Genomic DNA, 15,730 nt, shown 5'->3' with positions numbered 1-15,730 from the left:
TGAAAAAGCTAAGGCCTAATATTATATATTTTCTGAAATGTTAAATGTTGAAATTATCAAAAACTTAATTATAATATTGTTCATACAGAGCTCCAGCGTTATAATTATTTTGTTTTATATATTCCAGATTTAAGAAAACATCAGAATCAGATTAAAATGGTACAACCTTTGAAGTGTATCTTTGCTCAAATTCCAATAAATGAAAAATGTAGGTTAAATAAAGAAATCCACTAAATTCCTGCGGTTTTAAACAAGTCAAGTAGACAATTCGAATAGAAGTATTATAAATTTATACCTTTATGCCAATCGCCGGCTCTCTTCGATTATTCGTAGTGCTCTCTTATACGGCGAGCATTTAAGAGTCCTGTAGCCGGCTTTTAGCTCCAATTTGGCCCGTTTGTTGCTCCAGTTATTGGCTTCGGTTTTAGCCGAGTTTTCCTTGGCCTACCGCAAGCGAAAACTTGGTCAACATTGCTCGGCACTCCATATTCAGCTGTTTCTCTCGAACCGCTGAATCGGCGCTCTTTTGCCACCATTTTCTCTCACTTTTCCAGCTTTTCTCCCTGAGTCGCGTCGTCCTTTGTCAGTTTGAGTTTATGTCTTCATTGGATTGGGTCTGCTGGATATTTATTTGCATGCCGGTCAGGCCCTGTCCCTTGGAGTGAGTATGCTCTATAAATTAAACATAAATCAGCTGCACGGCAAATCATTTGATTTCATTTGACGAACCTCTCTGCTTTGCATTCGAGTTGGTGACATTTTGACTTGTCCCACGTAATCCTCGCATGGATGGGCCTTGATTCCGGACTAAAATGATTCGGGATTGTCTAACAACAGGCGGCAATTGATGAGTGAGTGTCAAGGGTCACAGGGCAGTCGAGGTACGGCAATAGGTTGACACGGCATTGATAAGCAAATAGCCATTTAATGGGCCTGAACTGAATAGTCAAAGTAATCAGAGTGATTAGCCGCGAATGAGGTTAGGGGAGCTAGTTTTTGTTTTGTTTATCACAATTTGGATATTCAGAAAATCGATGAAGAAACGAAGGCAGCCAAACACGCCCAATCGATAAACGCATCTATCAATATATTTTATGGTGCATTTTCAACCAAATTTACGATGCGCCAAAATGGAAACTTTTGAAATAAAAATGCCTTGCTTGGGACTCAAATAGAAGCTTACATTGTTGGCCAGGTTAACGACAAAAAGGAAAGCCACGTGTGGCCATAAAAACAGGTAAGAGGGTTGTCCTTTTTAACACCAGCCGTCGTCCCGTTTATATTATTCTATAAATGTATTCTAGTTTGCCTGACCTATATTTGGTTAACTTTTGATTCATACAACCAAGTTTCGACTAGAACTATTACAAGACATCTCGATATTTGGTTTTGTAAACAGCAAAAGTAATTATTAAAAGCAACAACAATCTTCTTTAGAAGTTATTAAGCTATAGACTATATCTAAGAATTTGTAAAGGATTAAAGTTAAACGTAAAAAATCATGTTTAATTTTATAAATGTTTATATTCAAATTTAAAATCGTTTTAAAAAATATTTTATTTACCTTTACTTTAAACAAATACAATAATAAGTGCATCAAAATATCAAATAACCTATTAAAAAAGATGTTTTAAACCATTTTGTTTATACATATTAAGTTCTGTAAGTTGTGGCTTTTGTCCCCTGCGGCAAACGTGCTGGTTAACCCTTTACCAGAAATGGGGCCTTCTTTTTTGCTGCGTCATAGAAAATGCGCAATAAAATCAAATCATGCTCAAAATTTGATGAATATTCATGGTATTAAAAGCTCTTGAATTATTAACGACGAAGATATTCAGTTGGCCAAATGCTTTTCGGCAAAAGCACTTGGCCAACATCCACATCCGCACCACGAACATATCCTCATGCATATTCCCGTTCTATCATCTCCGTTGATGGCTGAAAGTGTTCAATTATGAATTTTTGACAATGTCTCCCTGGCAGCGGCGAAGTCGAGCCGAGAGCAAAAGGTGCAAAATAGGCAAAAAATGGTCTCTGCAAGTGAAAGGGGGCTAACAACCCCGAAATGGGTCTGCAATTTCACCTTTGCGGGGTGTGTGTTGTGAAGGGCCATTGAAAATGCCTTGGGCAGAGTGCATCTGAATGACCCCCAAAACAGAAAAGGGCAATGCAAGTGAAAGGGCCAACAAAGGCCCTGATTAGACGATAGAAGAGAGAAAAGAAGGAAAGTGTCATCCTGGCTGCATGTTAATTGAGTCAGAGCAAAGAACCTTGTGTGAATTCGGTGTTGCTGTCTGGAATTCTAATATTCCTTATTTTGCTCAGCTTTCAAACACAACTCGGTATATCTGGTATTTATCATGTGTTTCCAAGCCCTTGGAAACAATGACTTCAGATTTATTTGCAGCTCAATGTAGAAAACACAAGAAAACATTGATTTTTGTTAGAGCTTTTATTTTATTTTTTTCATTTGACCCACAAAAAGTGAGCCTGTCTAGACTTCTCTAAGTGGGTAACAATAAACCTAATTCCAATTTATGCAGACCTTTAGGCGTTGATTTTTGTCGATTATAAACAGCAAATATATTTGAGATATTTACTTATTTTTTGTGTTTGATTTCTGAAAGGTAAATTTAAAACAAAATACAATGAACAACAGGTTGTTTAGGTGTTATTAAATGATTGCATATATTAATGTAGTTTGCTAAATGCACTTTGCAAAGCTTCAATATACACGTTTTCTGCCAAAACCAAAAATAAATTTTTTACTGCCTGCTAATTTTTTCTTGGACGACAAGAGCGGACAAACCCATTAAAGGAAGTACCAAAAAAACCTAGAGGGACATAAAAAAAGAAATCAAATTATGACTTAATTATTCCTAAACGCCTATTACCACAAGGACACAGATGTTCAGCATTATTATGTCTGCCTCTTTGTAGATAACCACCGAGAGAATGTTGATTTCGTTGCAATATAAATAACAAAGGAATATTTGTTACTTGAGTAAATTGGTCACGTCGCCGGTCTCAGGTATAAAGCGGATATTGTAAAATTAAATTGATTCTCTCTTGCCTGCCTCCTCTTTGTTTGGTTTTTGTAGACTTTATTTTTCGGTTTTGCTTTACATCACATGATGGAAAACAGCATATATATATATATATAAATTGTGGGTAGAATAAATAAATATAAATGCTGGTTCATCATTCTCATTTTCATCAAGAAAACGTTACAAATTTACGTGACAGATTAGTGAGTGATAGATAGGGAACACGGCAGCAGAAAATGCCAGACGAGGACTGTATTTTTAATAAATTTCAAATGAATTTCAAAGCTTTACTAGGGGATCCCTGAGCCCTGCTGTTGAACTTGTGCAGCGGAAGTAAATTTAATGCTTGATTTAATTTTGTATGTTGATTTCTATTTAGCTTTGAACGGTCAAAAAATTCAGTTCAAAAGTTAATCAAAATAATGTGATTTAGAAGCTAAAATCTGTTGTTTTCCAAAGAAAAAATTTAATTTTGTCCTCAAGGAACGCGGTTTAGTCAGGTCTATTGTTTAACTTTCTTTCATGTTTAAAATAAAATACAAAGTTTTTAAGCAACAAATAAACCTAAAAAAGTAAATACAAATAGTTTAAATACCTTTTACTTGCAAATATATATTTCTCCATTCATCACAACACACAAATAAAAAGCATGAATCAGGTATCCAATTAAAAGAATAGTACCTTATTTCATATCCTGTACATGCACTTTTTCGCTCCTATTCTCTTCGACCACTCTCAACGAGGACATCAAAATATAGAACAAAACAAGACCGGAAAATCGGAAAAACACCGTAGGAAAACAACGTGAAAAACACTTCCATAAATGAAGGGGGAGACGGCGAAGGAAGCGCAACAATATGTTGCAATTGTCTACCAGCGCGTTGTAACAAAAGTGAAATTCTAACATCACGTAGGATGTAGAAGCAGGGAAAACAAAGAAAAAACCGGAAGTAAGAGCATCGGAAAGAGCCAGGACCACGTATGCGAAGGTTTGGTTTGGCGGGGCTTGTGATTTTGCCGGGGAGCGATATCGCCGTATCTGTGAGTGTGTGACGGAGCTGGTGTGTCCATCGCAGTTGCCGTGACAATCCCTATCCCAATCCCAATCACAACAAGAACAAGGACCTCCAGCGGCAATTGCAACAAACAGCGAACCGAATCCACAAGCAACAACTGCCCTAGTATCACGATAATTGGTACTACGCGAATGAGTTTCTCCTCACATGTTCGACTACGCAATATGAGACACGCCATCAGCGCGAATCCAGACATGGGAAAAAGGACCTATCTAAGATTTCCTCAACAGAAGGTAGAAAAAATCAATTTTACGCTTTGGAGAAATAATGTTGAAAAAGCACGATTGGGCAACTGGGGGCGAGTAATTAAAAAATATGGTTGTTTATATATATAACCTTTAAAGTAACATACCGAATCATTAAATAAGAAACTGGGCTTTTAAAAAGATAACTAAGTATTATGTTTGAAATTAAAAAATGAAAACATTACTAAGAAAGATACTATACAGATCACAAATGAAAATAATTTTAAAGTTAATCGTGTTTACACACTTGGCAACACAATTGGCAACAATGCGAGCTACTAAGAGTTAATTTGCGGCTTGAAAATTTGGGCCAAGTGCCAGAAACAGAGGTGTTGAGTTTGTTTGCCAGGAGTAAAAAAAAAGAAGTTTATAAAAGCAGAGGTACTTAAAGAAACTTTAAAATAGATTTTAACAACAATCATATGTAACAAAAAATGTATAATTTGTACTTACTCAGGTAAAGTTTTTGCTTATTTACTGACTAAGAATTGACTTAGATGCGCAGGAGGTGAACAAACTTTTTATTTAGGTTGTTGTTTTTGAAGTCAAGAAATTCCTTTTCCTGTTTTTCTAACAAATGAAGCATTTCGCGTTATGTTTTGTCACTCCCTAAAAGCACTATACATTTGCGAACACACATACACGAAAAAGGACCGCACGCCGTCAGCAAATCCTTTACATCTCACATGGACACATCAAAAACCGCATTAATCATGCAGAGATGCAACTTGCCTAGGAAGTTGACGACGGAAAGCTTTTTAGTTTACTTTTCTATGTTTTTAGTTTGTGCAGGTTGGAGTAGTAAAAAGAGTTTGTCTTTTTTTATATCTCTCTGTTTGTACAAAATTAAAAGGGCTGACAAGGTAAAAAGGATGGGGTTATTGTGTGGGTCTAAGCTGGTTGGTTAATCCTTCTTACTTTGCGAGCAGTTTAAGAAGGTTTTTATCATTTCTTCTGGGGATAACTAATTTTATAATATATTTAAGAGAGTTTTTAAGAATGCAGTTATCGACAGATGTTTATTAAAAGAATGTTATTTTGAATTTCTCCAAACAGCAATACTTTTTAAGAGATAGTTTCCGTAATCTCATATTAATAATTCAAATCATTTTTTTTTTTGAGTTTTTTATGGTCTTATTTTAATTATAGCAATCTGGTGATAAGCGCAAATTATTGAAAATAAAAGTTAAATGTCAAATGTTGTCGTTTCAAACTGTCGCTGCCCTTAAATGATTCAATTAAAGAAACAATTTGCATACAATTTTAAACGATTTTCATTTTAACTTTTTTCGCTACAACAATTACAACTGGAAATAAATTACATTAAAATAGGAAGGGAAACGTGTACGACGCTGTAGACAGCGAAAATTAAATGCCAGTCGTGTCATTTTAAGTTCATCAGGCACAGCCGAATGGCAGTTACGTGAACTGAAAATATTTTTATTAAAATTGGACAAGAAAATACCAGAAACTTGGTGCTTGGTGAGGAAATTAAGATCCATGAAAATCATTTAAATAAAATATGATTTTTTTAATTATATTAAGCTTGTAAATTTTTATTGTTTAACCTTAAATGGTTAGAATAAAATATTTATTGATTTATTTTAAAAGAATATTTACCAGATCTCATTACTTGGCCAATCCGAGAAAAGACTTTGTTTATAAAACTTCGGAAATTTCCAAACCTATATATCTTGAGGGCTTTGAAATATTCGTTCAAAAATATCCACAAATATATTTCCGCTTCTGTGTGTCTCCGCTCGTTATGTTGTTTCAGTTGTCTTTTCAATTTGCATATCAATGGGCAGCGGATTCGTCTAGCATTCCTGGCCGCGCCCAAAATGCATCCATCAGCATTTCCATATGTCGACATCGTCATCGACAGGAGCGGAAAGGACAACACTTTTGGCCAGGAGCGAAGGCAATCGGGCTATTTGTTGTTGTCATTTGGCACCTGTGAAGTTGAGCGCAGTGCAGCGCGTTTTAAATTCATTTAACCGCAAAAATGTCAAGCCACAAAAGAGTTAATGCCACGCCCTTTGGCCGCAGCTGCCCCCTTTTCGCCGATGCTGAATTTAATTACTCAAGTGGCGGGCACATAAAAAACGGCAGGAAAGAAGTTAGTACTCGCAGCCGTTTACATATACACATGTGTGTGAATTTATGGCCAACTTATGGCCATTGGATATTATTTTTTTGTCTTCATGTCGAACACGAGCACGAACATCAGTCAAGGTTGGAGAAAGGGAAATGGTCTGGACAGCACACAATCTGAAAGAACAATGCAAAATTATCTTTTTGATTTTCTTTCCCCTCATGCGGTGCGTTTTCTTTAACTGTTGATTGCGAAGCGACAAATGAGTTAAGTAATGTTAAGCGCACACGTATATAAAAATGAAAATTTATAATCACACAAAAATTATAAACTGAAAGAATAAACTATTAAGAAGTTTTTGATAAAATTGTTGGTGTTTATTTATTTATACATCTCCTGAAGTCATTATACCACTACAATATATACAATACTCTCAAAGGACCAGAATATTAAAAAGAAGTTACTGATAACACCAGCCGAGATAATAAATCGACTTGTTTATTATGAATTGCAAGCCTAAGTAAAAATACCCTTTTAATACCCTTCAGAAGTCTTTAAAGAAATAATTCCTTTTAGATATTTTGTAAATAGTTAATATTTTTAATCAGTTACATATTTAAGAAGGTGTAAAATAGCATATAGTTAAAAAGTTAAATTTTACTCCAAATAAATAATTGTAATTATTTACAAAAGAAAAAGCTAAGCATCAAAAGCCGTTAAGATATTCATTAAGCGGAATAAAATAGCACTATATAATTTAACTCCTAACAAAGATGCTAGACAACGCCTGTAGGTAGGCAACATATTTAGTATAGCGTTACCAAATTTATAGCTGAATAACCTTTTAGCCAGTTTTGGTTGCAATTTGTGGCTACATTTGGATACTTCATTTATACCAACTAGCTGAAAGACCATCCTAAATCCTAAAAACCCAACGAACTACGAGCGATGAGCGAAAGAGAGAAGCGTCGCCATTTGCCCGTAAGTGCCAGGTTTTCGCCTCCCAATGTGCGATCCCCTTGCTGCAAGCAATTGCTGCTGCCTACCGAGCTCCCCGGTTAAAATATTCGATTTCTGGCACTTGCCAGCCAACTCTTTAAATATGCATTATGTACATTTGTAGCAGGCCCCGAGGCAGAGGTTTGTAGCCGACCGAGGGGATCGTGGAGTCGGGGAAAAGCCTTCGGTGCTAGTGCCTAATGGCACTTAAGCTTAGGCATCTCCACGGGTGGAAGGACCGGCTCACACTACCATTTGGTGGGCCTGAGCCTGGGCCTGGGTCTGGGCCCACTATATCACGGCTGCCTCTGCCGGAACGTGATTCGTTGACGCTCTACGACTTTGGTTTGGTTCCGCATTTCGCATTTTTGCCTAGGTGCAAATGCAAATTTCAGGAAAATCAGATTTCGTCTATGGATTCCTTGCCACTCTTGCATAATTTATACGCACAATGCAAGCAGCCAACAGTTGGTGAGGTATTGCACAAGAAACGGAAATGGTGTAATGGAGGATGTAACACAGATATTCCAAATATATGCTATACTTATACTTTTCCTTCACGGCAGCAGGAAGTGCCGTGAGTTAGCCATTACTACCTGGCAAAAATACAAACAGGATATAAGGAGATAGTAAAAAGTGGTATAGTAACCTAATTGTTGTATATTATGAAACAAATAAATTAACAATGACTAAAAATAAAGCTATTTACAATAATTGGTTTAGGGTACAGGTTTTAAACATTTCTTGAACACATTAAAGTTCAAGATATGTAAGAAACCAATTTTTAAATTATATTTCTTTACAAAGTTAAAGGAGATGATATTGTGTGTCGAATGCTTATTGAACTTCTCTACATAATTTGGTAATAATTAAGGTAAGCTTGGGAATTCATTCCCCCGCTTCTTGTATATATATTTTATCCAGTTGCTTTGTTATCTGAATATTTTCTCCCTATCTGAGTCGGTGTCTGCAGGACAAAAAAAAAACTGCGCCATGAAGACTCCGAAATGACGCCACTAAAGTCCGTGCTGCATAGCCGCGAGCTGCATTAACACAATCTTTGTAAATAAGCTTTTATCCGCGCCGCGCAGCAGCATTTCTCCACCCATTTGTGGGCCACCCAGCTCGCTTTCTCTGTTCGCTTTCTCTGTTCTTCGCAGACGTATTGTCCAAACTGAGTCAAAAGGGGTTTGCTTTCTCTTTATCTCTGTGCGCTGGGGCTTTTGTTTGGGCAACAACAACAGGGAACAGGAGCAGCAGCGGCGAAAGGTTCAGACGTGCAACGTGGCGTATGCGTAATGTTTCCACTTTTTGTCCATACATATGCCTGCCAGTGTGTATTTGTGTTGAAGTCTTTTGTGTGCCGACGGTTGTAATTATTGCTACTGCTACCGCCGCCGCTTGTACTCCAGCCATATCGTTCCCACACACATATAAAAACCCACATATTTCTGGCCTTTCTTTTCGGGCCCAGCTTGTTCTCGGTTTTCCAGTCTCGGGCCTTGGCAACTCCTTGTATCGCTTGTTTCAGGTTTTCGAGCCTTTTGTCTACGCTAATTAGCACAGCTTGTGGCCTTTTGACTGAGGAATTGCCTAGCAGCTTAGCAACGGAGTACGGCTACAAATATGGTCCAATCTCCAATGTTACGAGTATAACATGCCATAGATCGTTTACTAAACTAATATCAAAGAATCTGATCTTTCTCAAACTTAAGAAGTTGCTCCCACTAGTGAAGGACATATATTAATGTATTCAAATTGTATCTGATTTCTTTAATGTTATGGCTACCCATAAAAAGTAGATATGGAAAGCAAACAATTGTTAATTAAAGTTAATGTTTAAATAATACAAGAAATTTACAAATATACAATTTTCTAAGAATGCGGCAAATGTATATAAAACAATATAAACAATATACTTCATACTTGTTTTTTGCCAAAATTCAAAATATTTAATAGGAGCTAATCGCGATTAAGTTTAATATAATAAATAATTTTGAACAACAGAATTTTAATTTATGGCTTGAACAAATCTTTAAATTAAATGGCTGCACACAACATACCTAAATTCTCCCCATTAATTCGATAAGCCGTCGGCAAAACCTTTTTCCATTTAGATGAAACACATTCATCAGTCTGCTTGTGTGCGACTTTATCCCCAAACTGTCAACTCAACATAATTTCAATTCCACAAATTCTAAATCAATTAATGTTAAGCTCTAACCGAAAATTTCCAATTTTTTTTTGAACGCAAGTGGTGATTGTGTGGGGAGGGGGCGGGGATGCACTGCCCTAAATTGGAAACAACAAATGTCAGCAGTTTTATGTACTGCAGACCACCGGCAACAAAAACAACAAACACAACAACAACAACGACTACGGCAGACAAATACAATGTATAAATGATGATGTGGCTGATGATGAATGCACAAGGATGTGCCTGTGCCTGTGTGAGTGCGAATAAAAGGGACTTCCCTCCGTGCGAGAGAATGTGTGTTGTGTGTGCGTGTGTGTTTTTCTATTTGTGTGCATGTGTGACAAAGTGAATACGAAATTTGCATACGTTGGCTTTACGACTGAATATAGGGAAAGAGTTTGCCTTGGCTACCAATTTACGAGCAGATCACCCAAATTGAAGGACTATCCGTCCCACTCCACCGGACGTGTGTGTTTGTTGGTCTCGTCGCCTGTCATTCCGAATTTCCAAACATTTCTCGCAAAAAATAAACGATTTCAGCTTGAACCACTTGATTGCGGTACTAAATTAAATTATGGCGTTACTGAATACAGAATACATTTTAAATTTATGCAAATTCCGGTGCAAGTTTATGTCATTGCAAATGTGTAGATACATGAATGTTAGAAATCTCTAGAAGTGAATTAGGTTTATTTTGGGGGTTAGTCAGTCAGAGAGATAACATAAATAAAATGATTTTTGTATGTATTTCGATTGTTTTTTTGTAGATTTATTGAAGATTAGAAAAACACTAAAATTGGGAATTAAAGCGTTTCAAATTGATTTGCTGATTAATTATAATCCAGAATTACATTGGATATATCCGTCAATTGTGGTAGCCAGCAATATTAAAACTAAACAAGAAAGGAAAGCTAACTTCGGGCGGAGCCGAAGTTGATATACCCTTGCAGAATACTCTGAAATTTATATTCTCCAAAATTATTCATATGATGCATTCTTAATACTCATCAAAAATCCCAACTTCCTAACTTTAAAAACACCAAAGTTATGGCATTTCCAATCGTTCAGTTATATGGCAGCTATAGGATATAGTCGGCCGATCCTTATGAAATTTAATAGGTAGGATTGATTGGCTAAAAATAAAACCCATAGAAAATCCCAACTTCCTAACTTAACAAACACCAAAGTTATGGCATTTCCGATCGTTCAGTTATATGGCAGCTATAAGATATAGTCAGCCGATTCTCATGAAATTCGGTAGGTCAGATTGATTGGCCAAAAATAAAACCTATAGAAAATCTCAACTTCCTAACTTTACAAACACCAAAGTTATGGCATTTCCGATCGTTCAGTTATATGACAGCTATAAGATATAGTCGGCCGATTCTCATGAAATTCGGTAGGTCAGATTGATTGGCGAAAAATAAAACCTATAGAAAATCTCAACTTCCTAACTTTACAAAACACCATTTCCGATCGTTCAGTTATATGACAGCTATAGGATATAGTCGGCCGATCCCGGCCGTTCCGACTTATATACTGCGTGCAAAGGAAAGAAGGGTGTGTGCAAAGTTTCAGTTCGATATCTTTAAAACTGAGAGACTAGTTCGCGTAGAAACAGACAGACGGACAGACAGACGGACAGACAGACGGACAGACAGACGGACAGACAGACGGACAGACAGACGGACAGACAGACGGACAGACAGACGGACAGACAGACGGACAGACAGACGGACAGACAGACGGACAGACGGACATGGCTATATCAACTCAGGAGGTGATCCTGATCAAGAATATATATACTTTATAGGGTCGGAGATGTCTCCTTCACTGCGTTGCACACTTTTGACCAAAATTATAATACCCTCTGCAAGGGTATAAAAATGAATTATCAACTGCACTCCATTTCAACAACTTTATAAAACGAATGTTTATAATTTTTGTTCCATCTCATCTTGCTTTCACTTAACTTCCATAAAAAACACACTTTTATAACCGAGCCAAAGCCGTTTTTTGGTTCAATGCGTTTTTCTCCATTTCTCGTTAGCCATCGTTCACTCGATTTCCACCTGAGTCTCTTGGAAAGCAAAGCATAGCTCATTATGCAGTCTATTTGCAATATGCTTAAGTAACCAGACTCCCAGTTTCCAGGCCACCACCCACCCACTACTCCATGGAGTGCATTGTAGTGCCACTTGGCTGCTTCCCGTTCCCGTCCCCGTTCCCTTTGCCTCCTGGGGCAGCCCATCGCTGATGTTCTGCGAGTGCTGCGGTGAAAATTAAAATTACTTTGGTTACGTCAAATAATGTTGCCTGCGGTGCTGTCCAGGACTCAAAACATAAAGCGATGGCAAAGAAGATCGGGGCGTGGCAGCAGGGGGACGGTGGGCCAAAGGATGCCAAAGCCAGCATCTTCACCGGCAAAAGGCAACAATTTATAGTGGCCACTGAAGGAGTAGAGTGATAAATTTGACATGGCCAGCATACAGCCCCAAAAGGCAACTGCGAGGAATGCAGTAGTGGCTTTTGCATTCCAACCCAACCTTCTCTTCATCAATTTTAATTATGCCCAAGACGGAACAATAGTTAAAGATACGGCTTGGGAAATTAATATTGTGATAATTAAAAATTTGAGTACCTGCAGTCATATAAAATGAGTAGTCTCTATATCATGCAACCTATACTGTTTTATGTTATTTTTTGCCAAGTATTCCTAGGTTAAGCATCTGACACTCTTTTCTCTACAAATTTTAATCTTAACCTTTATTTTCTACTACCACGCCATCTCGTGTTGCAATTATGCTGGCCTTTACTCTTCTGCAAATCAATGGGATATTTTTATAACGAGCACTTGCTCGTTAAAGAACAGAGAGGGAGAGACAAAAGGCCACTTGCATGCAATATTTTATGGTAATTTTATGCAATAAACGTTGAAATGTTTGTCATCAATTTTCTTAACTCATATTTCATGTGCACCAAGCGACCAAGCCACCCACACCCATTCGCCCCACTTAGTCAACAGAGGTCTGCACTTTCATCGCGGCGGTTGGATGGAATTGAGCGCCAGCTGAAAAGGAGCGGGTAAGCCGCCTGAAAGCTATAATTTCAAACACTTTTTATTTCAGACGTTGTCTACGCTCAGCGTCCCTCCTTCATTCCAATATACCGCCATTTCCCCCAACCTGGCACCCCTGCATCACGTTTTACCTTTCTCTCTCTAAATGATTTTAAGCCAGACCCGAAGTGCATCTTACTGATAAACAGGGTATCAAGAAAGTGGGTTAGGAAGACCAATTATTAAAATACTATACATTATTTTTATGATAAGACTTCGCTTAACATTCCACTCAATTAAATGTTAAGCCAAGTATACAAATATAAAAAAAATGGAAGTTAGTATTGTCGAATATTATGAATTATGAAGCGAATGTTCATGTTTTCGTATCTACTTACCTAATAACAATATTATTATTTAACATATTATGAAATATTTTTAGAACACCCAGTATGCTTAAAGACTGTTCTGAGGTACCTTGTATTGAGGTTTGTTCGGCCGAAGCTCGAGCTCTGCAACCATGCACTCCTTCTCAGTTGCCGAACTATTTTTATGCGCTCCTTTGGTTTTACGCTCGGCTAATGTGATTTCCAGCGAATAAAAACGATAAATCTATGGGTAGTCCGATGATGATGATGACTACGGGTGGCGCGGCAGTGTTTGAGGAGGGAAGCGGTTTCGTTTTCAGCATTCTTTCGGAGATATTTCGCTGCCTTCACTAACGAGGCAGTTAAAACGAATAAACGCCAATTTCTGAATTGCTCCGAACTGAAGCTAGAAATTGCAACCCATTAAATGCACATTTCTGTCTATAAACGCATTCTCTGCTTTCCATTTGGAAATGGCAATTTTCTATTTCAGTTTTGTTTCATACTTTTCAATTTAAAATGGGCAATATTAATCTGCTTACACAGCGTTAACAATCTGAAATCAATCGTTTAGGCTCTTACCAGCACAAAAAGGTAAATATTTTGGCTATATTAGAGCTAAAGACCGAACAAATCAATTCGAGTGTTGGTCCAAAAATACTCATGGATGTTTTAAATCTATTTCTGCGATAGGTACTCGTAGAGCGAAGTTTTTTACTATACTAGAAAGTAAAAATGCGGCGGGCTTATCAATAAAGTTGTAATCAATAAATAAAATTATTTCGAACTCTAGATCAGAATAAGAAAACGCGAGAAAAAAAATTTCCTGGAATTTAAAGCTTGATAAGCTTAATTGTGGACCTTATAAAGCCGAGATTCCGACTGATCGCCGGCATTCGCGCAATAAACGTCTCAGTAATGGAAAAGCCAGCGATTGTAATGCTACTTTTGTTGTTTCTACTTATACCTTCCCCCGGTTACAGTCAATTCCTTGACCCATTATGTGGAACTCGAGCTCAATCGAATACTGGAACGCGTGTTATTAACGGACAGATTACACAAAATAACTCCAGTCCCTGGATGGTTTTTCTAAAGGCAACTGACGACACATTCGTGTGCGGAGGAACTTTAATCACAAATAGTTAGTAAATAAATATAAGTACTTATAAAAATCGTGAGTAAAACATAACTCTAATGAAAATCAATGGAACACATAAGTAGACATAAAGCCTCCGAGCAGATGGATTTCGAATTATTTTAAATCATTTATTTTTCACAGGACTGGTATTAACTGCAGCGCATTGCTTTACTCCACCAAAGACTTTGTAAGTGGCTTTAACAAAAAAAAATCTATAAACTCTTTAATTTATTCTCTGCAGATTCGCTCGCCTGGGGGAGTTTAAAAGAAGCTTTAAAGGAGGATATAAGCCGGAGGTTAGGGTGGACGCAGGATTCAGACATCGCCTCTACAATAAGAAAACGCATGTAAACGACATTGCCATTCTACGACTGGCAAAAGCTGTAACTTACAGAGGTTGATTAAATTCAATTCCATGTCTACAAAATTTTCCCCATTTCAACTAATTTATTCTCTGCCCAGAAAACATCAGACCGATCTGCATAGTGTGGGACCCCAAATGGAGGGGCTACATCGACAGCATCCAAATGCTAACCGGCACTGGATGGGGCAACACCGAGACGGGACTGGACAGCGATGAGCTCAGGACACTGGATATTCAGCGCCGGTCTCCACATGTGTGCAATCAACACACCGGCAATAACATAGTGAGCAATCAGTTCTGTGCGGGAAACTGGAATAGTAATCTGTGCAACGGCGACTCCGGAGGACCTTTGGGAGCTATGATCACCTATCAAAACAAGCAGCGCTTTATCCAGATCGGTATCGCCAGCTTCACGAACCAAAGATGCCAAATAGCAGCCGTTTACACGGATGTGTTGGGCCATATTGATTTTATCCTCCGAGTTTGGCGGCAGTATGGCAATGGTCAAAAAGCGCCTACTCCAACAACAACAACGACATCGACAACAACAACAACAACGATAAGACCAGCAATTAGACTACCTACAAGGCCACCAATCGAGAATGATTATGATGATGATTCATTTGATTTGACGGGTCCTGAGTATTCAAACGAATATATTCCAGCTCGATATCCATTCCAATTCGAAGTTGAGTTCCCAGTTCAATATCCAGTTTCGTATCCAGTTCAATTTTATTGGTTCGGTTAAAGTGTAATATAATAAACTTTTTTATATTTTTATAAAGATAATTATAATTTGTATCAATAGTTTGCAGGACTCATTTTCGACAAATAAAATGTTCGTAAATCTTTGTTTAAAACTTTGTTTGTTTTAGCCTACAAGCTTTACGCTCGAAATATATTATTTTTTTACGATTTCAAAAAAACATTTCATACATCTAAAAAACATATAATGGCCATAGCTACAAGCGTATTTAAGCTTCGGCATGTCAAATTTAGTTGTCTTTCCTTAAAAAAAGCAAATAAGAAAAGAAACACGAAAATAGCATTTTCCGAAACAAAACATTCTATCTTCGCGATAAAACATTTAAATCAATAATAATAAATGCCGACACATGTCATAGCACGAACATGAGTTTCATG

At 37.4% G+C, this 15,730-nt stretch overlaps 1 protein-coding gene across 3 annotated transcripts; it reads left to right on the top strand.

Moving 5' to 3' along the window:
- The first annotated feature begins 12,380 nt into the window (after positions 1–12,380).
- LOC108046474 (chymotrypsin-like protease CTRL-1) lies at positions 12,381–15,392 on the top strand. 3 transcript variants are annotated; one of them, XM_017126169.1, is made up of 6 exons: positions 12,381–12,572; positions 12,643–12,743; positions 14,069–14,226; positions 14,365–14,410; positions 14,465–14,619; positions 14,686–15,392. In XM_017126169.1, the coding sequence occupies exons 1-6, from the start codon at positions 12,558–12,560 to the stop codon at positions 15,333–15,335; spliced, it is 1,125 nt and encodes a 374-aa protein (XP_016981658.1). In that variant the 5' UTR covers positions 12,381–12,557; the 3' UTR covers positions 15,336–15,392. The 3 variants fall into 3 exon arrangements, with proteins under 3 accessions (XP_016981658.1, XP_016981657.1, XP_016981660.1); XM_017126168.1 differs by having other exon boundaries at positions 12,381–12,743; XM_017126171.1 differs by lacking the exons at positions 14,069–14,226; positions 14,365–14,410 and having other exon boundaries at positions 12,381–12,743.
- Positions 15,393–15,730: the final 338 nt, after the last annotated feature.

This window comes from Drosophila rhopaloa, unplaced genomic scaffold (assembly GCF_018152115.1).
Source record: "Drosophila rhopaloa isolate 14029-0021.01 unplaced genomic scaffold, ASM1815211v1 contig_2, whole genome shotgun sequence".
NCBI lineage: Eukaryota > Metazoa > Arthropoda > Insecta > Diptera > Drosophilidae > Drosophila > Drosophila rhopaloa.
The sequence above is the reverse complement of the archived record's forward strand: the minus strand, read 5'-3'. Positions and strand labels throughout refer to the sequence as shown.

Excerpts from the sequence above, each read along its gene's own strand:
- LOC108046474 (XM_017126168.1), top strand. The coding sequence starts at position 12,598 with ATGTTTGTCATCAATTTTCTTAACTCATATTTCATGTGCACCAAGCGA. Across the intron at positions 12,744-14,068 it reads CGCCAGCTGAAAAGGAGCGG|TCAATTCCTTGACCCATTAT; the intron begins GTAAGCCGCCTG and ends CCCCGGTTACAG. Across the intron at positions 14,227-14,364 it reads AGGAACTTTAATCACAAATA|GACTGGTATTAACTGCAGCG; the intron begins GTTAGTAAATAA and ends TATTTTTCACAG.